Source organism: Oncorhynchus nerka, unplaced genomic scaffold (assembly GCF_034236695.1).
Source record: "Oncorhynchus nerka isolate Pitt River unplaced genomic scaffold, Oner_Uvic_2.0 unplaced_scaffold_897, whole genome shotgun sequence".
Taxonomy (NCBI): domain Eukaryota; kingdom Metazoa; phylum Chordata; class Actinopteri; order Salmoniformes; family Salmonidae; genus Oncorhynchus; species Oncorhynchus nerka.
In genome coordinates, this window is record NW_027040398.1 from 217,569 (window position 1) to 241,657 (window position 24,089).

Consider the following 24,089-nt stretch of genomic DNA (forward strand, 5'->3'; position numbering starts at 1 on the left):
CACGAACCTAGAGAGCGAGCGTATCAGAGCAGTGAAAAAGTATAAACAAAAGCTAATACAGCAACAAGACTACTTTGGGAATGAACTAGAAATTTGAATTTGCGTGTGCATTGGCGATTTATTTCCCATGCTTTTAAGAAAAATGATCATGATCTATTTTCGAGACATTGGTTCGTGCTGTGCTAGGGGTTAGCTTGTCATTTTGTGATGTTTTGATGCAATATGATCGCCTGTCATTTGTTGCAGTGATTGTTCATGCTGCTTTAATCAAGGTAAGTGTGCTTGACTTATAGGTTTCCATTTAGAAAGGTTGTAGGAAACTTTCCCCAGCAATTAAATTGAATTACACAGAAAGGGTTTATAAGCGCGGAAATCGACTCTGCCACACGAGCATGCTTTTGCGGCACAGTCGATAGCGCGCCGGACCTCGAAGGTCGAGAGTTCGAGACCTGCTCCCTGCCTGTTCCATTACATTGGTGTCAGAAGTGATCGGACCTTGCATCCACGACTGTGCGTGTGCTTGGCCGGTGAGCGCGTTCCTGTAAGACGTAGGGTCGCAAGCTAGCGCGAGGCTCTTTGAAAGGAGGGAGTAGTGTAACGACCCCGGGTTTATAAGCGCATGGATTTGTAGCACAGTCGATAGCGCGCTGGACCTCGGGCTAGAAGGCCGAGGGTTCGAGACCTGCTCCCTGCTGTTTCATTACAACATCCATGTTTACACTGAATCCAAAGACAAAGCATTGACAATAACGCACCTCTGATCACCAGTCATCTCTCCCAGGCCAAGTATTTGCCGTTTTCTCAAATTGTCGAATTTGATGGTACAAAACAAATACAAAAGAACAGTTATTTTTTTCTTTGTATTATCTTTTACCAGATCTATTGTGTTATATTCTACTACATTCCTTTCACCTTTCCATACACTTCAAAGTGTTTCCTTTTAGATGGTAACAATAATATGTATGTCCTTGCTTCAGGGCCTGAGCTACAGGCAGTTAGATTTGGGTACGTCATTTTAGGCGAAAATTGAAAAAAAGGGGCTAATCCTTAAGAGGTTTTTTTAAAGATATTTTTGTTATTAACGTGCCATATTCGATGCACTTTTTGTTGTTGTTGATTCGGCGCAATTTAGGTTACGCTATTTGATTCAGAGAAACGTGCATGGTGTAAAAAGTGTCTGTCTCATGACATTGTCATAAATTTGATCTCTACTCCAGCCTGTATTCTACAGAAAAGGCCATAAACTATTTCTACCTTTTCTATAGGCTACATGATTTATGTTAGATTATGTTTTTGACGGAATGTTGGTGGAGTGCCGGCAGTGGTTCCTCTCTCCAACAGCACCCTGGAGAGACAAGAAAAATATTTAGCTTCCCTGCTTTTGACAAAGTGAGCACTGCTTATCACATGGCGGCATCGGCATTCAACTGCATAGCCCATGTGCCAAAGGGTGAGATAATTCTGCCCAAAATGAATGACAATTTATGTGACGTTTTATGTGTTGTTGGTACATCTTGGTCAGTTTAGCTTGGAAAATGCTGCACTCGTCAATCTGCCACTGTAGGCGACCGCCTGATCCTGCCTAACGGGTGGGCCGGCCCTGTTCTCTCCCCCTTCAGATGAATGCTCTGGTAGCTCTCTGTCATTTCTGTGAGCTCCATGGCCCCCGGACCTTGTTCTGCACCGAGGCTCTGCACCCCCCGTCCCCCACACCCTCCCAGGCTGGCGCCCCCATACCCGGGGACAGAGAGTCGGACAGAGAGGGAGAGGGACTCACCATGAGGGCAAACAGCTCAGCTACACAGAGAGGAGACATGTGTGAGGTGAGTGGGAGATGTGTGTGAGATGAGTGAAGGGCTGAACGGACAGAATAGAAATGACATTGACTAATTTGTTTTGTCTAATAACTATTCTTTCTGGCCATCTCGTTCTCTCCCTTTCTTCCCCACTCACTCTCTCTTACTCACTCACTCTCTCTCTCATTCACTCCCTGTCTCTCTCCATCTCTTTGTCAGGGCTGCCGGTCTCTCCCAGCGTCTCACCCTGGCTTCGTCAGCGTGGACAGTGAGACAGGCATCCGGTTCCTCAGCCACCAACAACCCAGACAACCCCAGCTCTTCAGTGTGGTCCGCCAGGCCTGCGTACGCAGCCTCAGCTGTGAGGTAACCTCGTGTGTGAGCGTGCGTGTTGCCATTTTTCTTGCATTAATACTCATAACTGTTTGTCAATACATAAGCCTTTAGTTAAGGGTGGCATTAGAGCATTAGGCCAGTAACGACAAGGTTGCTGGGTCCAACACCCAAGCCGACAAGGTAAGAAATCTGTCAATGTGCCCTTGAGCAAGGCATTAAACCCTAATTTTCTCCAGGGGTGCTGTACTATGGCTGTACTATGGTTGACCCTATAAACAAGATATTTCACTGCAGCTATCTGGTGTATGGGACAATATATATCAGGGGTCTCCAACCTTTTCTAGCGTGAGAGCTACTTAAAAAAAAAATCGCAGGCTACTAAGTTTTTGTTCAAGCTTTCAAATAGGCACATTCTTCTTCTCTCCTCTGCAACTCTTCCCCGGGTCCTTAGTGTACAATAGAAAGTAGTGCACTGTTTTCTGTCAATATACCTGGTAAAATAATGGTTAAACAATTCTAAGAGGGGCCCTATCAAATATTTTATATAGAGTTGAAGTCGGACGTTTACATACACTTAGGTTGGAGTCATTAAAACTCGTTTTTCAACCACTCCACAAATTTCTTGTTAACAAACTATAGTTTTGTCAAGTCGGTTAGGACATTTACTTTGTGCATGACACAAGTAATTTCCAACAATTGTTTACAGACAGATTATTTCACTTATAATTCACTGTATCACAATTCCAGTGGGTCAGAAGTTTACATACACTAAGTTGACTGTGCCTTTAAACAGCTTGGAAAATTCCAGAAAATGATGTCATGGCTTTAGAAGCTTCTGATGGGCTAATTGACGTCATTTGAGTCAATTGGTGGTGTACCTGTGGATGTGTTTCAAGGCCTACCTTCAAACCCAGTGCCTCTTTGCTTGACATCATGGGAAAATAAAAAGAAGTCAGCCAATACCTCAGAAAAAGAAATTGGAGACCTCCACAAGTCTGGTTCATCGCTGGGAGCAATTTCCAAACGCCTGACGCTACCATGTTCATCTGTACAAACAATAGTATAAACACTATGGGACCATGCAGTAGTCATACCACTCAGGAAGGAGATGCGTTCTGTCTCCTGGAGATTAACATACTTTGGTGCAAAAAGTGCAAATAAATCCCAGAACAGCAGCAAAGGACCTTGTGAAGATGCTGGGGGAAATGGGTACAAAAGTATCTATATTCACAGTAAAACGAGTCATAGATCGACCTAACCTGAAAGGCCGCTCAGCAAGGAAGAAGCCACCGCTCCAAAACCACCATAAAGCCAGACTACGGTTTACAACTGCATATGGGGACAAAGATCATACTTTTTGGAGAAATGTCCTCTGGTCTGATGAAACAAAAATATAACTGTTTGGCCATTATGACCATCGTTATGTCTGGAGGAAAAAGGAGGAGGCTTGCATGCCGAAGAACACCATCCCAACTGTGAAGCACAGGGGTGGCAGCATCATGTTGTTTGGGTGCTTTGCTGCAGGAGGGACTGGTGCACTTCACATAATAGGTGGCATCATGAGGATGGAAAATTATGTGGATATATTGAAGCAACATCTCAAGACCTCAGTCAGGAAGTCTAAGCTTGGTCGCAGATGTGTCTTCCAAATGGACAATGAACCCAAGCATACTTCCGAAGTTGTGGCAAAATGGCTTAAGGACAACAAAGTCAAGGTATTGGAGTGGCCATCACAAAGCCCTGATCTCAATCCCATAGAAAATTTGTGGGCAGAACTGAAAAAGCGTGTGTGAGCAAGGAGGCCAACAAACCTGACTCAGTTACACCAGCTCTGTCAGGAGGAATGGACCGAAATTCACCCAACTTACTGTGGGAAGCTTGTGGAAGGCTACCCGAAACGTTTGACCCAAGTTAATCTATTTAAAGGCAATGCTACCAAATACTAATTGAGTTTGTAAACTTCTGACCCACTGGGAATGTGCTGAAATAAATAAAAGCTGGAAAAAAACCTCTACTATTATTTTGACATTTCACATTCTTAAAATAAAGTGGTGATCCTAACTGACCGAAGACAGGGACTCTTCACTAGGATTTGATGTCAGTAATTGTGAAAAACTGAGTATAAATGTATTTGGCTAAGGTGTATGTAAACTTCTGACTTCAACTGTATATTCCCAAATTATGTTCTCAGTTTGAATTTTCACTCTGAAAAACAATTGTTCATAGAGAATCAATGAAATTGGATGTGCTGAATCCATGTTAATGCCTAAATCACAGCAGAAGACAATTTTTTGGGGGGTCTGGAAGAAAACAAAAAAACTAATTATTTTGGAGTGTAGTTCCACCTTGCGCCTCTGGCCCTTTTAATCGTGCATCTAGGGAGTGAGGAATGTGCATCTAGGGGGTGAGGAATGTGCATCTAGGGGGTGAGGAATGTGCATCTAGGGAGTGAGGAATGTGCATCTAGGAGTGAGGAATGTGCATCTAGGGAGTGAGGAATGTGCATCTAGGGAGTGAGGGATGTGCATCTAGGGAGTGAGGGATGTGCATCTAGGGAGTGAGGGATGTGCATCTAGGGAGTGAGGGATGTGCATCTAGGGAGTGAGGGATGTGCATCTAGGGAGTGAGGGATGTGCATCTAGGGAGTGAGGGATGTGCATCTAGGGAGTGAGGGATGTGCATCTAGGGAGTGAGGGATGTGCATCTAGGGAGTGAGGGATGTGCATCTAGGGAGTGAGGATGTGCATCTAGGGAGTGAGGAATGTGCATCTAGGGAGTGAGGGATGTGCATCTAGGGAGTGAGGATGTGCATCTAGGGAGTGAGGAATGTGCATCTAGGGAGTGAGGGATGTGCATCTAGGGAGTGAGGGATGTGCATCTAGGGAGTGAGGGATGTGCATCTAGGGAGTGAGGAATGTGCATCTAGGGAGTGAGGAATGTGCATCTAGGGAGTGAGGGATGTGCATCTAGGGAGTGAGGATGTGCATCTAGGGAGTGAGGGATGTGCATCTAGGGAGTGAGGGATGTGCATCTAGGGAGTGAGGATGTGCATCTAGGGAGTGAGGGATGTGCATCTAGGGATGTGAGGGATGTGCATCTAGGGAGTGAGGGATGTGCATCTAGGGAGTGAGGGATGTGCATCTGAGGGATGTGCATCTAGGGAGGGATGTGCATCTAGGGAGTGAGGAATGTGCATCTAGGGAGTGAGGAATGTGCATCTAGGGAGTGAGGGAATGTGCATCTAGGGAGTGAGGAATGTGCATCTAGGGAGTGAGGAATGTGCATCTAGGGAGTGAGGAATGTGCATCTAGGGAGTGGGATGTGCATCTAGGGAGTGAGGAATGTGCATCTAGGGAGTGAGGAATGTGCATCTAGGGAGTGAGGGATGTGCATCTAGGGAGTGAGGGATGTGCATCTAGGGAGTGAGGATGTGCATCTAGGGAGTGAGGAATGTGCATCTAGGGAGTGAGGAATGTGCATCTAGGGAGTGAGGAATGTGCATCTAGGGAGTGAGGAATGTGCATCTAGGGAGTGAGGATGTGCATCTAGGGAGTGAGGAATGTGCATCTAGGGAGTGAGGAATGTGCATCTAGGGAGTGAGGAATGTGCATCTAGGGAGTGAGGATGTGCATCTAGGGAGTGAGGATGTGCATCTAGGGAGTGAGGGATGTGCATCTAGGGAGTGAGGATGTGCATCTAGGGAGTGAGGGATGTGCATCTAGGGAGTGAGGATGTGCATCTAGGGAGTGAGGGATGTGCATCTAGGGAGTGAGGGATGTGCATCTAGGGAGTGAGGAATGTGCATCTAGGGAGTGAGGAATGTGCATCTAGGGAGTGAGGGATGTGCATCTAGGGAGTGAGGGATGTGCATCTAGGGAGTGAGGAATGTGCATCTAGGGAGTGAGGAATGTGCATCTAGGGAGTGAGGAATGTGCATCTAGGGAGTGAGGAATGTGCATCTAGGGGGAGTGAGGAATGTGCATCTAGGGAGTGAGGAATGTGCATCTAGGGAGTGAGGGATGTGCATCTAGGGAGTGAGGAATGTGCATCTAGGGAGTGAGGAATGTGCATCTAGGGAGTGAGGAATGTGCATCTAGGGAGTGAGGGATGTGCATCTAGGGAGTGAGGAATGTGCATCTAGGGAGTGAGGAATGTGCATCTAGGGAGTGAGGAATGTGCATCTAGGGAGTGAGGGATGTGCATCTAGGGAGTGAGGGATGTGCATCTAGGGAGTGAGGAATGTGCATCTAGGGAGTGAGGAATGTGCATCTAGGGAGTGAGGAATGTGCATCTAGGGAGTGAGGGATGTGCATCTAGGGAGTGAGGGATGTGCATCTAGGGAGTGAGGGATGTGCATCTAGGGAGTGAGGAATGTGCATCTAGGGAGTGAGGAATGTGCATCTAGGGAGTGAGGAATGTGCATCTAGGGAGTGAGGGATGTGCATCTAGGGAGAGTGAGGGATGTGCATCTAGGGAGTGAGGAATGTGCATCTAGGGAGTGAGGAATGTGCATCTAGGGAGTGAGGAATGTGCATCTAGGGAGTGAGGATGTGCATCTAGGGAGTGAGGGATGTGCATCTAGGGAGTGAGGAATGTGCATCTAGGGAGTGAGGAATGTGCATCTAGGGAGTGAGGAATGTGCATCTAGGGAGTGAGGAATGTGCATCTAGGGAGTGAGGAATGTGCATCTAGGGAGTGAGGAATGTGCATCTAGGGAGTGAGGAATGTGCATCTAGGGAGTGAGGAATGTGCATCTAGGGAGTGAGGAATGTGCATCTAGGGAGTGAGGAATGTGCATCTAGGGAGTGAGGAATGTGCATCTAGGGAGTGAGGAATGTGCATCTAGGGAGTGAGGAATGTGCATCTAGGGAGTGAGGGATGTGCATCTAGGGAGTGAGGAATGTGCATCTAGGGAGTGAGGAATGTGCATCTAGGGAGTGAGGAATGTGCATCTAGGGAGTGAGGAATGTGCATCTAGGGAGTGAGGGATGTGCATCTAGGGAGTGAGGAATGTGCATCTAGGGAGTGAGGAATGTGCATCTAGGGAGTGAGGGATGTGCATCTAGGGAGTGAGGGATGTGCATCTAGGGAGTGAGGGATGTGCATCTAGGGAGTGAGGGATGTGCATCTAGGGAGTGAGGAATGTGCATCTAGGGAGTGAGGGATGTGCATCTAGGGAGTGAGGGATGTGCATCTAGGGAGTGAGGAATGTGCCGGTCGAGCGATGGTTCTGCGCTGCTGCTGCTCATTTCATGGCAAAGTTTGCAAATAACCAAATAATAGATACAAATGATATACATACTCATGATATACTTCTGCCAGGTAAGCCTACTTTGCAGTTAACATTTAATTGAGAACGTTTCTATCAACCCACAAGATGGTTATCACATTATAAAATCTACCAGCCACTCAGAATTTTTACCAGACAAAATATTTCTCCCGCTAAAATTACACCAACAAAACACTCAAACCAATGACATGCTTTTTAATGTTTGTAAAACAATAAATGTATTACTAGTAAGAAGTAATTATATTGTTTAATTTAATTCTTTTAACCAAAATATCACAGATGAGACAAATGTTCAGCTGCACCTTTAGGGTAACGTGACTTTAGGCCCTGGTGGCTAACCAGGGGTGGGAAAATGTCAATGTTGCATTGATTAGATAGTAGCTGGGAGCTTGTGGTGTCTGAGTCTACTTGTGAGATTTGTTTGCTGTGGAACACGTGAAAATTGCATGTACTTTCAGAGCTACTGCGTGATCTACCTGTTGGAGACCCCTGATAGATATCACAGGAGGTTGGTGGCACCTTAATTGGGGAGAACGGGCTTGTGGTAATGACGGGAGCGGGGTCAGTGGTATCATGTCTTTGGTTCTGCCGGATTAAGTGATATGACATGCTATTCTATAAAATAATTTCTCCGTAATTAATATTACCTGATTGAGCTAATCATGTAAATGTAATTAACTAGAGAGCCGGGCACCACAAAATAATATTTATAGAGCCGTTATCTTCCGAATAAACTCTTAAAGACCTAGTAATATTTGACATCAATAGCAGTCAATATTAATTGTCATCTTAATTCAGTCTCATCTGAAAGTTGTAAATTCTTAGTTATCTGCACGAACCCTGGCTTACAAGTTGAATCAGCAATGCAAAATTGGGTTTAATTATTTATTTACTAAATACCTAACTAATCACACAGAATTACACATACTTAAATCGTAACTTGATTACAAATGACGTCATAAAGGAAAACGTCCCTAGCGGGCGGAACAGATATGACAGCTGGTTACACAAAAGAAAAGGGGCTAGGTTTGAGTGAAAGAGCGGGAAGACTGAGGAACAAAGGGCGAAGCTGTGCTGTCGTAAATACAGTATCTTATGCATTCTAAATTACCGCCCATTTGGAAAAGGAAAATGCAATAAATATTTACTCTGAGCTGCGCTTCAGTAGGTTGTGTCACGTTCGTTGAATGGAGGAGACCAAGGCGCAGCGTGATATGAATACATGTTACTTTTAATAAAGACTGACACGAAACAAACTATACAAAATAACAAAACGAATGTGAAGCTATAATATAAATGTGCAGACACAGGCAACTAGACATAGACAATAACCCACGAAATACCCAAAGAAGATGGCTGCCTAAATATGGTTCCCAATCAGAGACAACGATAAACAGCTGCCTCTGATTGAGAACCAATCTAGGCAACCATAGACATGCATAAACACCTAGATGGTAAACAACCTCATAAACCTACAAAACCCCTAGACAGTACAAAATCACATACATCACCCATGTCACACCCTGACCTAACCAAAACAATAAAGAAAACAAAGAATACTAAGGTCAGGGTGTGACAGGTTGGTGGTAGATGGAAGGCCGTGTTGCCCAACCGAGTCCTTTGTCCTTTGAAGAATGTCTCTGGTTGTCAATTGGATACGTTGTAGTAACATCGTTGTGTGATAGACCGGATACTCTGTCTGTTCCTTCCTAACCCTCGTTTGCAGCGGCTGTTGCTAACTCAACGGCTAGGAGGTATCACTTCTGTAGTGAATAAGAGTTAAAAGTTCATACCATTCGCAACCAAAGCTCACGCTGATGTTGGCTTCGTTCTGTAGTTATTATCTGAACCATTCTGACATCGGACCGTCGTCCTCGGAACCGGAGGTTATATTGTCGTCAAGGGCTTATATAGGAAGGGAGAGGAGGGCGCGTTTGATTTTTTTTATAGCCCATGTCCCTTCACAGGGGTGGGCCACTGATTGAGCAGAGCCCTATCTTATGAAAACCCAAATCTCACATTTTAGAAGCTAAAATCACATTTCATCCCATCACGAATAATTTCATATTCAAACATTTGAATTGAACAACAATTCCATGTGAATCCGATAACTCTGATGTGTAGACTTTCCACTGTAGAGTTTGTCATCTTATCATTGATGAGAATGTCTCAGATGACAACCGAACTGACATCATATTCATTAAGTACCATCGCATATGTTCAATTGGTCGGATTACCAGAATATAGTTCATTTCCCCCCATGTTCCCAGAATATCTATGTTAACCAAGGGTTTTGCAAATGTAACATCAGTAGGGTAGAGAGAGGAATAAGGGGGAAAGAGGTATTTATGACTGTCACAAACCGACCCCCAGGCCAACGTCATAACAGTGGAATGGTATCAAATACATCAAACATGATTTCCAGGTGTTTGATGCCATTCCATTTGCTCGGTTCTTAATGTCTGTTCTCCCCTCAGTACCCTCCCTCTCTCATCTGCCTCTCTCCCTCCCTGCCTCTAGGTGTGTCCAGGTCGTGAGGGTCCTATCTTCTTTGGGGATGAGCAGCATGGTTTTGTGTTCTCTCACACGTTCTTCATCAAGGACAGCCTGGCCCGGGGCTTTCAGCGGTGGTACAGTATCGTCATGGTAGCCATGGACAGGATCTACCTCATCAACTCCTGGCCCTTCCTGCTGCGCCACCTCAGACTCACTATACAGAGTCTACAGAGCACAGCACTGAAGGTAAGGACACACACACAAACTAGCACACCATGTTAAATGTATGGGACATAGATATATACACACATTAAAACACACTTACTATTCATAACGTGAACATAAAACATAAGACAAATAAACATGAACACTAACTCTTACTACCAGACAGAAAAGGCGTGCAATGTTTGACTTCTCTCCCTCTTATTTCTCCCCCCTCCCCCTATCCTCTACAGGTGTTTGACAGTGAGCAGTGTGTGTGTCCTCAGAGGGCGGTGAGGATGAACAGCGTGTTCTCTCCTGCTGTCTTCCCCCACCAGAGGAGTGGTAACGCAGCCCGCTCCCTGCCCTCCCTCACCCAGCACACCAACCTCTGGGCCAGCCTACACTCCTCCTTCAGCTGGTGAGACGGCTAACTGTCGCTAACGATCACTAAGGTCACTAATCTAAACAATAGCAGACATACAGTCAACATCAGGGGTGGTCGGGCAGTGTTCTGTCTATCCCAGTTGTTTGATACCCTCTCTTGTGTTTTCTCCTCTACTGCAGGTTACTGAAGGCCTGTGGTAGTCGTCTGACAGAGAAGCTGCTGGAGGGAGCTCCCACAGAGGACACACTGCTTCTTATAGAGAGACAGACCGGTATGCACGGATGCTCATAGAGAGACAGACAAGTGCGAACAGGTGCTCATAGAGAGACAGACCGGTGCGCACGGGTGCTCATAGAGAGACAGACAGGTGCGCACAGGTGCTCATAGAGAGACAGACAGGTGCGCACGGGTGCTCATAGAGAGACAGACCCGTGCTCATAGAGAGACAAATGTGCTCATAGCGAGACAGACAAGTGCTCATAGAGAGACCGACAAGTGCGCACGGGTGCTCATAGAGAGACAGACAAGTGCGCACAGGTGCTCATAGAGAGACAGACAAGTGCGCACAGGTGCTCGTAGAGAGACAGACAGGTACGCACTGGTGCTCATAGAGAGACAGACATGTATGCACTGGTGCTCATAGAGAGACAGACAGGTGAACAGGAGTGTCTACAGTAAACGTGTGATTAACACGGTTAGACCACGAGGACAGAGAGCTACGATGTGACTCACTTAACCATATCACACATTCCATTCTGATTACCATTTTTGGGACAATTTTTTTTCCATTGCTCCCCCTGTTCAGCTCTGATATTGCAAGTCGCTATGACACTTGAATACTTCCAATCAGGAAAATAGTTGCAATTGTTACTCTGTTTACTATCCTGGCTAAATAAATTTAAATAAAATAACAGTATATATATACAGTATATATCTAGGAATTAGTCCCGATATTGGGTGTTTTGTATGTCTTTTTAACAATGTCCTGTTGTCTTCTCAGAGCAAGAGGAGGAAATGAGTTGCTGGGAAGGAGCAGAAGGGGGCGGGTCTAGACCCCAGTGCCACCAATCGGAGAGCGAGCTGTACAGAGACTTCTTGTTTGACGAGGGGAAAGCAGAGGGGTATCCTGGTCCAAAGTTCAGGTCCTTGAGACATTTAAGACAGGTAAACATTGGTGTGCCTTTCTCCATACCACATTATGAACACTTTCATTTCTAGCACATCATACGCCATACTTAATTCTGTTAACCACTTGGTTTCAAAATAAACAACTTTGTGAGCCAATTGGTTAAAAACGGAAACCAATATCCTCTTATTTTGTGAATGCATTTCTTGTCTGTTTCCTTGTGATGATATCTGTTATCTGATTGGTACGCAGGTGCTCGGGACCACTGATTTCCGCCAGCTAGCATGGCACGTGCTCATGGGAAATCAGGTCATATTGAGAGGGGCTGACCCAGGGCTCATCCATTCAGCATTCACCATGCTGAAGGTCAGCCAATCAAAAGTTTCATCGTATCCCCCTTTCAAGAATATTCCTCCTCTAACATTCATCGCTAATCACATGGTTTGGTATATATCCCATCAGGCCTTGCTACCGGTGGGCTGTGTCCGCTCTGTGACGTACAGCGCCCAGTATGAGGAAGCATACCGATGTAACTTCCTGGGCCTCAGCCCTGACGTGCCCATCCCCACACACGTCAGCTCCTCAGGTACACAAACCCAGAATGCATCACTGTGGTTACTGCTTTATTTGGAGGTCTGCTTATAATCACTATTACATATGATAGTAATATGCTAATAATAAAATACTGGATGATAATGATATTAGTTATAAGTGCGAACAGAACAAATAACAAATAAAATGTTTTCATAAGGAATCCTAAAATATCCATAAAATATGTCCATCTTGCTGTGTCCCTTCCCAGAGTTCTCAGTGTTGGTGGATGTGGTCAGTCTGGAGAGGGGTTCTCTGTACTCTGCTGCTTGTGGTGAAGACATCCTCTCACTCTATCAGTTCAACATCAGCAGTACCAACTCACAGCCTACAGATAAAGGTGAGGATAGACCCCATCTGGACAATATACTATATACATCATCAACATGAAGGTATACATTATACATGTCTTCTTCAAGGCACCTCTAGTTGTTAACAATCATGGCAAAGGTCAAAGACAATTAGTTGTGTGAAATTTTCCTCCATTAACTTTCCAGTTTCAATCTATTGACCTGCATCTCTCGTGCTCTCTCCCTGTCTCTCGTCACCCCTATAACTCTCTATCCTTCTCTCCCGTCCTCTCTCTCTCTCTTCCCCCCACCCCTCTCTCAGGTCCCACGTTGTTGAATAAGATCGAGGTGGCGTTGTCCAATGAGAACCTGTCAGTGGACGTGGTCTCTCACTGTCTGCTGTGTCTGAAGGAGGAGTGGATGAAGTGAGTAACAACAACCCCTCTGATAAGCAGGGAATTTCCCTCAACTTTGAAGTTTCATTTCTTTGGCTTTTTCTAAACAGACGTATGTAGGTATGCAACTGTAGATAGTGGGGCATTAAAGAGTCAAACAAGTCCCCCTATGAAACCCCCCAAAGCCCCAGCCTGGTTACATTGGCTGTGCAGTACAGGATGATGTGGAATGCTTAATGTAGTCCAGAATTATTGGGAAATTCCAATAACTCCTCTCCCTCCCACTTCTATCCATACCCCTCCTCCCCTTAACCCCCCCCCCCCCCTCTATCCCTTCAATTCCTTAGTAAAGTGAAGGTGCTGTTTAAGTTCTCCAAGGTAGATGGGCGTGGGAGGGAGGACACCCAGAAGGTGTTGGCCCTGCTGGGTGCCACGGGGCCTGGGGAGGAGGACAACGTCAGGCTGCTCAAGTTCTGGATGACAGGACTCAGCAAAACCTACAAGAGCCATCTGATGACCGCTGTCAGAGGAGGGCAGAGGCCCCTTAGCCAGTGAGAGAGCAGTGGAGGAGAATATGAGCGGTAGCGGGAGAGACCATATAGCTGGAGTGAAATATACTGTATCTCAGTATAGGAGGCTGGTGGGAGGAGGTATGGGAGGGTGGGCTCATTGTAATGGCTGGAATGGATTAAATGGAACGGAGTCAAATGTGATTTCCATATGTTTGATGTGTTTGACACTGTTCCATTTATACCTTTCCAGCCATGACAATGAGCCCGTCCTATAGCTCCTCCCAGCACCCTCTGCGTGTATCTACTACTGTATTTGGACAGACAGAGAGAAAGGGAAAGAAAACAAGTGTGAAAGAGTGAGTAATGACAGAGACTGACTGAAGGATATGTTTGTGTCCAGGTGCTGACTTGATTAAAACCCATCCTTCACCATAAAGAACAAAAATCCACTCCATGGGTCGGTTTTAAATTAATAATTAATTCAGATACATAACGTAATAAGTAATTCGTATATTTTTTTTAGTAATCAAATGGGAATTATTATAGGAACACTCTCCACAATTTTATGTCTAACTTATTATACAAGTTTCAATAGTTTGTTAACACATTGTACAGAGATATTCAAATAAAATAACTGCTTGAGCTGAAACTGAAATATTGGTGTGGCATTCATCCTTTTTCCCAACTGGCACCATCTTGTGGAGAATCATTAAATCTAAGAAAGAAGGGAGAAGAAAAAGAGTGGAGGGAAAAAAACTTGTGTCCTTTGCCAGTTCCCTCTCACATGCTTTTTTTACAATGAGTGGCTGTCAGCCAAGAGACCTCAATTGGTGTAAAACAACAGTTCTAGGTCTTCGGGTGACACGCAACGTAAAAACCCTTGCATAATGAGATCTCAGTCCCTCAACATATCATTGTGTTGTATACTACCACATCAGCAGGGGGCTTCTTCACTAACGAGCTCGTAACTCATTATTAAAACTAAATAACTGCAAAGCTTTTTGTTGTTTTTGCAGTTATTTGATCCCTTTCAGAAGGCTTTTGCTGAAGTCTGCAGACTTGTAAAATCCAGTACCACGAGGCTTTGTTCAAGTTCATGCTCTGTGTTTTTTTTTTATACTGTGTATGTATATAATGATTGAGCAAATTAGGGAGTATTATAACATACATTTTTGTGTGTAGTTATACTTCTACTCTTGCACTGCATCTCAGTGCAAGAGGCGTCACTCCGGCCATGATTGGGAGTCCTATAGGGCGGCGCACAATTGGCCCAGCGTCGTCCTAGTTTGGCCGGGGTAGGCCGTCATTGTAAATAAGAATTTGTTCTTAACTGACATGCCTAGTTAAATAAAGGTTAAACATTTTTTATTAAAGTTCTTTAGAAAGAGTGGGTGAAATTTGAGCTTTAAAAAATATATAAATAGAATGTACCAGTGAATCATACCTACTTAAAGTGTGTTTTCAACACAGAACAAAGAAATACAGTTGGTTACACATGACCCAGTCAATGTTTGATTTGATATTGTAAACTGTAGGCCAGCCTACTGGTGGAACGTTAGGTCATATAATATAGTAGAGTAGACAATAAAACAAAATTACAGACGCAGAAATATCATACCCCCAAGAGATGCTAACCTCTCACCATTACAATAACATGGGAGGTTAGCATTTTTGGGGTGTATGATATTTGTGCGTCTAACTTCCTCAATCATCATTATTTACAATTCATTCAGGATTATCCGTAATCATGGTAGCATCCACATTCATTTAGAAGTGTTTAGAAACATATTATATTCTTATTTACAATGGAAGTGACTCAATGAGACAAAACATTATTATTATTTGCCATTCGTTTCTATTGGGCACAAAATAATCTGAAACACAACCAAAACAAACCACAAATGCATCCAACAAGATCATTAAGTCACAAGCTTGTAATCATTGAATGCAAAGAATATGGGACCAAATACTAAACTTTTGACTACTTTAATACACATAAGGGAATTTGTCCCAATACTTTTGGTCCCCTAAAATGGGGGGACTATATACAAAAAGTGCTGTAATTTCTAAACAGTTCACCCGATTATGGAGGAAAATACCCACAAGTTAAAGCTGACAGTCTGCACTTTAACCTCATAGTCATTGTATAATTTCAAATCCAAAGTGTTGGAGTATAGAGCCAAAAGAAAACATGCTTCACTGATCCAATAATTACAGAGTGCACTGTATATACACTCTGGGTAGAAGCTCTTAGACACAGATCTAGGACCATCTTATCCTTACCACATCCTAACCTGAACCATAAATGAAGAATATGCTAAACTGACCTGAGATCAGGGATCATCCTACTGCCCTATGCAGAGGACCAAGATGAAAAGAGTTAGGACTGATGGTGCCTCTGGGAGGCTGAAGAATGTTGGACTGCAGAACTCTGTCTTCCTTTTCCCTTTGGACCTCTAGAACATTCACTGTTTCTCTTGGCCCATGTTCAAAATGGAATTGATACAAGAAGTAGTACTACAACAATGACTACGTAAAACCTGAACATGACAATGTACTAATTGATCTACTTCTGATCCCCACTCACTTTCTCAATAGTAGTTTGTCATAACAAAAATATCTGAGTAGCACTTGAAATAATAAACTAGTGTACCACAAATGAAAGTGCTATCAAAATGTGAGAAAGTATCTAAGCCTCCAAACTGTGGGATATTAAACTTTTCCATTTCAAATCAATGGACATTTTTTTGTTATTAATTTATTATTTTGTTTTGAGAAGCAACATCAGCTTCACTGTGATGATTATTATTGACTTTGCACACTTGAATGACTTGCAGCTTATGTCAGTCAGTGTTGCAATCCTTTTAGCCACCCAAAAATACAAGATCATTCTTGATTTATGAGATCCTCTGGTGATTCAACAAGGTGAGTATTAGGTGAGTATTACTAACTGGCTCACTGGAGACAAGGAGGCAGGCACACGCTCAGGCACACATAGGGGGATTGAAAACATGGCATGACTTAAGCCTTCTGAGGACTCATTTGGATTGGGGGTGGGGGGAGAGGGAGAGAGAGGAACTTTTGTGAGTGTAATATTTACTGTTTATTTTGTATTGTTTATTTGACTTTTGTTTATCTATTTCACTTGCTTTGGCAATGTTAACATATGTTTCCCATGCCAATACAGCCCCTTGAATTTAATTTCATTTAATTGCATGGGAGAGGGGGCTTGGTCAGTCAATAGGGAGGTGAAATGACTGGTGGTGGGAGGGGCTGAGAGATTTACAGGGAGCAGATATCAAGCACTTTCACTTTCAGGCTAGCCTCTGCCTGAGCTCAAACAGACAGACTGCCCAGAGGGCGAGAGAGACATAGTGGGTCTGTTTCTCTCACTCTGTCCATTAGCCATTTAAAGGGTGAGAAGAGAGTGAGGTCTGTAATATACTGGGTCAACAGGGGGGAGAGAGAGAGAGAGAGGGAGAACGAAAGGGAAAGGCTGCAGCTTGACAAACTGGGAGGTGGGAAAATCCAAAGTGAGAGCACAGTGCAGATTGAATGAGAGAAGGGGGTGTGGAGATTTGGAAAGTACCAGGGAGACAAAAGGAGGAATTCTAAAAAAAGAGGTCAACTAAACTGGAGTCTCAACGGTAGGGGAAAAAGAAAAGACTCAGAGCTCTCTCTCTGTGTCACACACTTGACGGACCGCTGAGGAAACTTTGCCTAGTCAGACCAGAGGATTTATTTCAGCTGCGTATTGCATGCTTTCAAACACAGAAATGGAGAAGTGGCCTTTCTCATGAAGATAAAAGGATGTTACGATCAGGTAAGAGAAATTCAGTGACGACATAAATTCAGAGTATGCAAAAGTTAATTGATTGATTCATGGATTTGTATTTGTTTAATTCATTTGACAACATTACCATTGTACTGTAATTCGTATAGTGGTTCTGTAATTTGGATTTGGGGTTAATTTGCTCAAACTATTAATTAAAGCAACAAGTTAACATGAAGTCATGATGTTTCTCATTAAGCATGTGGCTGGAACCACATGGGCAGGACACATACATTTTCCATCCATTAACCTGCTGCATCTCTCTCTCTCTTTTTACTTCGATCTCTCACAGTTTTTCTGTTGCTATCAATATTGACACTCCAAGGTAGCGGATGTGATTACTTTTTGAGGGGGGTTGTCGATAATCTTCAAACCACCCTTAACTCAGACCACGCTGGATTTGTGAGTTGAACGTTGTGGCTATCCTTTTGTACCTGCATGCACCCTGAGTAATGACAGTGGTTTAAACAAATATGCGTTCATTTCCTAGTGGTTACATTTTTGTATCAATTCGATTTTTTGTCTATTGGCATAGATACTCTTGTGAATACTGTGATTCCTGAACCAGTTTTTTCCTCCAAGCGTAAGGTGTTCCCTAAAGACTATTGGATTTCCCACCACTACAATGTCAACCTGCTGTGCAACACTGATCCGGTGAGGCACCATCTATTGATTAAATGACACCATTTTACTAAATGATTTATTCTCGTGTTTTATACAAACATGTCACACTTAGTGTATCTGCTATGTATCATTAAATCCTTCATTCTGATTCTCTGTTGAGCAATGCGGGAGGACCGTGGTAATGGCTGGAGCGGACGGAGTTTGTGGAATGGTATTAACCATTCGCTCCCTTCCTAACATTTTATAAGCCGTCCTCCCCTCGGCAGCCTCCACTGGTTCCAGTACTCTAAAGTCTAAATGTGTGTTGTTGTCAGCGTTACTGGGCAGGATAATCAATAACCTCTGATTAGCACAATGATGATCAGCTCTGTGTTGTGCTCCGTCTATTCAAATCATCAGCGTAACCTCTGTGTCTAAAATCCTGCTTCTGCCTTGCTGCCCCTCCAGTGTTGTGTGTTCCGAGCTGCGACTGTTCTCTCTGACTCCTGGCTCCAGCTCCGCAGCCAGCTGTGGCCAGAGCACCATAGCTTCGAATTCATCTCCAACCTTATACAAGCCCTGGGTGGCAGGGGTATGACAAAAGGGGTAGGTATAACTTTAGCATGTCGTGGACATACTCTAGTCATAGCCGCGGGAGGTTTGGGGCCGAGGGTGCAGCAACCCCCCCCCCCCCTCCCCTCCCCAAATGTAACTGTTTCACTAAAGTCGTGCATTGGTCCTGTATTAGCGAAACAATATTTTCCGTCTGTATTGCCGGAAAATCTTTCTTCCCCAAACTACTTTCCGAGGCTATGACTCTGGTAGTCTATATGAACTGTTTTGGATAAGAGAGTGTACTGTAGGTTGCCAGTGGGGGTGAACAAGTAGCAGCATGTACTCAAAAGAGACAGACACAGCAGCCTTAAACATTTTGGACTAAGTTATGTAAAACATAAAACAACTATGCCATAGTAAATGCAACAAAACACTATAAAGATGCCATGTTGTTGAGTAAAAAAAAATGACAGAAAATGGTTAAAACAGGGGAGAAAAACGTTTTTTCAAGGCTTAGCCAACCGTTCACATAACAACAGAATGCAGCACCCGACTGAAGAGAGAAGAGACAACAGCGCGCTCTGGAAAGAGCGTGGAAGGCAGGTTGTAAGTTCATTTACAGCAGCGCATCCTCTGAACGATAACGACATGTGGGTGAGAAGCCTGACCACGGAGACGGGGGTGAGAAGGTGATGAAGTGTACTTCATGAGCTGTAACCGAAAAACAACTGGTATTTGGAAAGTTTGAGGTGAGGGAGAAAGTGTGATGAAACAAATATTTTTAGTATCTTGCTAACGTTAGCTGTATCGAATTACCCGTTAGCTAGCCAGGGAAATGTTGAGCAACATTAGCCAACTTAACTGATCAAATAATTGAGTTTATGGTGTGAAAATTAGCTGGCTAATGAAGTCAGACAGCTACAACATCAGAAGAGCTAACGTTAATAACCTAACCAGTTACCAGTATTAACTGGTAACTTTATACGACTCCTTGCCGTTCCTCAAATTATAAAGCGTTAGTTGCTTACTGGACTCTGGCAATTTGAAACGTTATCGTTAACTAGAAAACGAACGAACTAACTACTATCTGTGAACTAATATTTTCCCTCTACAGTACAATATGTGGTTAATTTTCAGAATGGGATAACTAGGTGAAAATGAGGCGCTGCTTGTTAATTAAGCAGTTAGGTGGAGCTGAAGCTGGGCCTGGTTTAAACTGGATGTCACTATAGAGGTGAATGGAACACCACACTTTCTCACATTTTCAATCCGGCGCCAGTGGATAAAAGGGCTATGCCAGGTGTAGTACTCTGCCTGAAAGAGATCAATTATGCCAACAAAAGGTATCATGCTCTGCTGGCACATTGAAGAACAGATGTACTCAGGCAGAAAGTGTACAGTGTAATAATGTGCAGTGTAGCCCAAAGATATTGCTTTTGTTGTGTTGAATTTAACAGTAACACGTGTGTGAAGGAGTGGGGATTATTTATTTTTTTGCACACAAGTAGCCTTGTGCACTGGATCAATGTCTACCATAGTGGCCGCTATAATAGAGCAAAAATAGAATGCCTGTTTGATTCTTTCTGTTTGTACTAAATATGTTTTTTTCCCCCAAGTGCAATATTTAGATGTGTGTGGTCACAAGCATTCTATTATAAAGGCTGTCATGGCTAACTGCAATATTAGTATATTGTTTTTTTCTCAAGACTTGAGTGTCATTTGCAGTAAAGTCTAGGCAACAAATAACATTGTATTTCTTGCTTTACATTTTTAGCTGTGAGTTAGGTTCACTTTAACCACTTTTTTTATTTTGCACACAGTGACTGATCATGTAGATCATATTATTTGTTGTTTAATTAGTTAAAACCTGCATTTCCCCCGAGCAGGGATTTTTTTTGCATGCTCCCTGAAACATGCAAAAAAATCATTTTTGGGCCCTCACCAGTTTGCATCCCTCTTTTTTTCCTGACCATGTGGCTTGACTATGCAATGACCGGTGCATCATTTTCCTGTTTAGGTCACCTATAATGTATGCAATGTATATCACAGGTTAACTCCCCAGAGAACTGGCTATCAATCAATGACAGTGCTTGCACTGTATGTTTGTTTAATAACAACTCCTCTCCTCCCTTATCCCCCTTTCCTCTCCTCCCTTATCACATCCCTCTCTCACAGAGATTTGAGGATCCTGACCCTTCAGTTCTTCCCTCGGTCTCCTCCTCTCCAGAGAAACTTCTCAACTTCACTTCATCTGTTTTCTCCAAATGGCTGGAGCTGGGGTGCTCGACCCCGGTGGACACTTGTCCCTTCCCCACTCTGGCCTCTCCGGCTGGGGAGGAAGAAAGGGCAGCTCTGGAAAGTAAAAAAGTGAGGTTATTAACCACACGAGCAGTTCACATGGAGAATGAAGGGGAAATAGGGATGCGGTTACACACACCTCCACCAACCAATAGGAGCCCACCATCCAAAGGTGGGCTCCTATTAGTTATTTCTGGGTCTTTTTTTTTTAAACCTTTATTTAACTAGGCAAGTCTATTAAGAACAAATTCTTATTTACAATGACGGCCTACATTGGAGCCTCCTGTTATGTGGACTGTCTGGATGCTACTGTAGAGCGGTTGCTAAAGTTACTGAAGTGGATCTCTAATGGCGCACACAAAATGGTTTGGAGCACTTGTTGGCTTTTTCTTCTCAATCTGTCCATTTTAGCTGTTCTAATGCAGTAAGCTTTGTCAATCAAGTGACTGACATGCACACTTAATTGTTGCACTGAATGTACAACTGCAGTCAAGATTATGTATAGAATAACAACCTTTTAATTTACCGTCTGCACACCAGAGTTCTATTATCTCCATAAGAAACCATTATGTACCTATACAACATAGCCATATGTATAAAAAGCCATATTCTATGCAAGCTAACTAAACACTAACAAGTGTTTTATATTGAGCAAGATACAGAACATAAATTGTCCAATATTTCTGATCAAATTCATATGATGTTTACAATGCAGTGGAATTTGAATATTTGTTTGTTGGTCTTCAATGAATGTTTTTTTTTTTCTATTAACTTTTGTACATACTGCATCTTGTAAATAAAAACCATGCAGCCGTTATGAGTTTCTCTGATGTAGTCTTGTGTAGAGATCCCCGAGTGCTGACTGTTACCATCCCCAGTGTGGGGAGTATTTTGCAATTGCTGCAGAGCTGCACTGCTGTCTGATTCTCAACAGCTATCCTTTTTCTTTCTGTCTCCTACACGAAGACTTCTGTCATAAGTAAGTTGTAGTTCAATAGAATATTTATGTCTGCAGCTACTGGGTAGGCCTACAACTGAGCCAAATCACTAACATTAATTACACACATCAGCTATATGTACAGTGGGGCAAAAAAGTATTTAGTCAGCCACCAATTGTGCAAGTTCTCCCACTTAAAAAGATGAGAGAGGCCTGTAATTTTCATCATAGGTACACTTCAACTATGATAGACAAAATGAGAAAAAAAAATCCAGACAATCACATTGTAGGATTTTTAATTTCTTTATTTGCAAATTATGGTGGAAAATAAGTATTTGGTCAATAACAAAAGTTTATCTCAATACTTTGTTATATACCCTTTGTTGGCAATGACAAGAGGTCAAATGTTTTCTGTAAGTCTTCACAAGGTTTTCACACACTTGCTGTTATTTTGGCCCATTCCTCCATGCAGATTTCCTCTAGAGCAGTGATGTTTTGGGGCTGTTGCTGGGCAACACAGACTTTCAACTCCCTCCAAAGATTTTCTATGGGGTTGAGATCTGGAGACTGGCTAGGCCACTCCAGGACCTTGAAATTCTTCTTACGAAGCCACTCCTTCGTTGCCCGGGTGGTGTGTTTGGGATCATTGTTATGCTGAAAGACCCAGCCATGTTTCATCTTCAATGCCCTTGCTGATGGAAGGAGGTTTTCACTCAAAATCTCACGACCCATTCATTCTTTCCTTTACAGGAATCAGTCGTCCTGGTCCCTTTGCAGAAAAACAGCCCCAAAGCATAATATTTCCACCCCCATGCTTCACAGTAGGTACAGTGTTCTTTGGATGCAACCCAGCATTCTTTGTCCTCCAAACACGACGAGTTGAGTTTTTACCAAAAATATATATTTTGGTTTCATCTGACCATATGACATTCTCCCAATCTTCTTCTGGATCATCCAAATGCTCTCTAGCAAACTTCAGACGGGCCTGGACATGTACTGGCTTAAGCAGGGGGACACGTCTGGCACTGCAGGATTTGAGTCCCTGGCGGCGTAGTGTGTTACTGATGGTAGGCTTTGTTACTTTGGTCCCAGCTCTCTGCAGGTCATTCACTAGGTCCCCCCGTGTGGTTCTTGGACTTTTGCTCACTGTTCTTGTGATAATTTTGACCCCACGGGGTGAAATCTTGCGTGGAGCCCCAGATCGAGGGAGATTATCAGTGGTCTTGTATGTCTTCCATTTCCTAATAATTGCTCCCACAGTTGATTTCTTCAAACCAAGCTGCTTACCTATTGCAGATTCAGTCTTCCCAGCCTGGTGCAGGTCTACAATTTTGTTTCTGGTGTCCTTTCACAGCTCTTTGGTCTTGGCCGTAGTGGAGTTTGGAGTGTGACTGTTTGAGGTTGTGGACAGGTGTCTTTTATACTGATAACAAGTTCAAACAGGTGCCATTAATACAGGTAACGAGTGGAGGACAGAGCAGCCTCTTAAAGAAGAAGTTACAGGCCTGTGAGAGCCAGAAATCTTGCTTGTTTGTAGGTGACCAAATACTTATTTTCCACCATAATTTGCAAATTAATGAATTAAAAATCCTACAAATGTGATTTTCTGGATATTTTTTTCTCATTTTGTCTGTCATAGTTGAAGTGTACCTATGATGAAAATTGCAGGCCTCTCTCATATTTTTAAGTGGGAGAACTTGCACAATTGGTGGCTGACTAAATACTTTTTTTGCCCCACTGTATGTATGCCAATACACACACACTTTAGACAGAACACTTGCAAAATCTTTGATACAAAAAGAAGGGGCCCCTTTTTTCCTGCTGTTTAAGACAACTTCCATTAAACTTAGCCAGGTGCTTTCTTTAATGCACACAAACTTTTAAAAAACAAGGCTCAGAGACCAACAACAATATCCCCAAGGCATGTCTCGCATCCTTTTGTAAATGGAGAGGTAGCAGAATGAGCATCAGCCTTTCTGAGAAACTATGATAAACCTCTGCAGACACAGTTGAGAGAGTAATGGTGAAGGTGTAAACTCGGCAGTAGAAAGCCTAAACAGTATATTTGACCATTCAGCTTCCCTATCAAATCTAAAAATGTTAAACAGACAACCTCTTAGAAGCTGAAGTGAAATGTCTACTATTTGCTGATGATCTGGTACCCTTCTGTACCCAGCCAAGGAGGACCTACAGCAGCTTGCACAGATCCTGTCAGACCTGGGCCCTGGCCTTCCAAGTGGCGCAGTGGTCTAAACTGTGCCACTAGAGATCCTGGTTAGAGTCCAAGCTCTGTCGCAGTTGGCCACGACCAGGAGACCAATTGGGCAGCGCACAATTGGCCCAGCATCGTCCGGGTTAGGGGAAGGTTTGGCCGGCAGGGACGTTCTTGTCCCATTGCGCACTACCGACTCCTGTGGCGGGCCGGGTGCAATGCACGCTGACA

At 43.5% G+C, this 24,089-nt stretch overlaps 1 protein-coding gene and 1 long non-coding RNA gene across 6 annotated transcripts; both read left to right on the top strand.

Annotated features, from left to right (window-relative positions):
• The first annotated feature begins 7 nt into the window (after positions 1 to 7).
• LOC115119451 (folliculin-like) lies at positions 8 to 14,076 on the top strand. 5 transcript variants are annotated; one of them, XM_029648248.2, is made up of 12 exons: positions 8 to 272; positions 1,620 to 1,823; positions 2,016 to 2,162; positions 9,943 to 10,164; positions 10,374 to 10,540; positions 10,687 to 10,778; positions 11,508 to 11,671; positions 11,886 to 11,999; positions 12,096 to 12,219; positions 12,436 to 12,564; positions 12,837 to 12,939; positions 13,257 to 14,076. In XM_029648248.2, the coding sequence occupies exons 1-12, from the start codon at positions 216 to 218 to the stop codon at positions 13,462 to 13,464; spliced, it is 1,731 nt and encodes a 576-aa protein (XP_029504108.1). In that variant the 5' UTR covers positions 8 to 215; the 3' UTR covers positions 13,465 to 14,076. The 5 variants fall into 5 exon arrangements, with proteins under 5 accessions (XP_029504108.1, XP_064872787.1, XP_064872788.1 ...); XM_065016715.1 differs by having other exon boundaries at positions 12 to 272; positions 2,016 to 2,180; XM_065016716.1 differs by having other exon boundaries at positions 12 to 272; positions 2,016 to 2,174.
• A 3,048-nt stretch (positions 14,077 to 17,124) lies between these two features.
• LOC115119444 (uncharacterized) lies at positions 17,125 to 21,044 on the top strand. The gene is made up of 5 exons (XR_010463594.1): positions 17,125 to 17,244; positions 17,546 to 17,655; positions 17,836 to 17,907; positions 18,325 to 18,462; positions 20,587 to 21,044. It is a non-coding gene; the product is annotated as an uncharacterized LOC115119444 (long non-coding RNA).
• Positions 21,045 to 24,089: the final 3,045 nt, after the last annotated feature.

Excerpts from the sequence above, each read along its gene's own strand:
- LOC115119451 (XM_065016715.1), top strand. The coding sequence starts at position 216 with ATGCAATATGATCGCCTGTCATTTGTTGCAGTGATTGTTCATGCTGCT. Across the intron at positions 12,000-12,095 it reads CAGCATTCACCATGCTGAAG|GCCTTGCTACCGGTGGGCTG; the intron begins GTCAGCCAATCA and ends ATATCCCATCAG. Across the intron at positions 12,940-13,256 it reads CTGAAGGAGGAGTGGATGAA|TAAAGTGAAGGTGCTGTTTA; the intron begins GTGAGTAACAAC and ends TCAATTCCTTAG.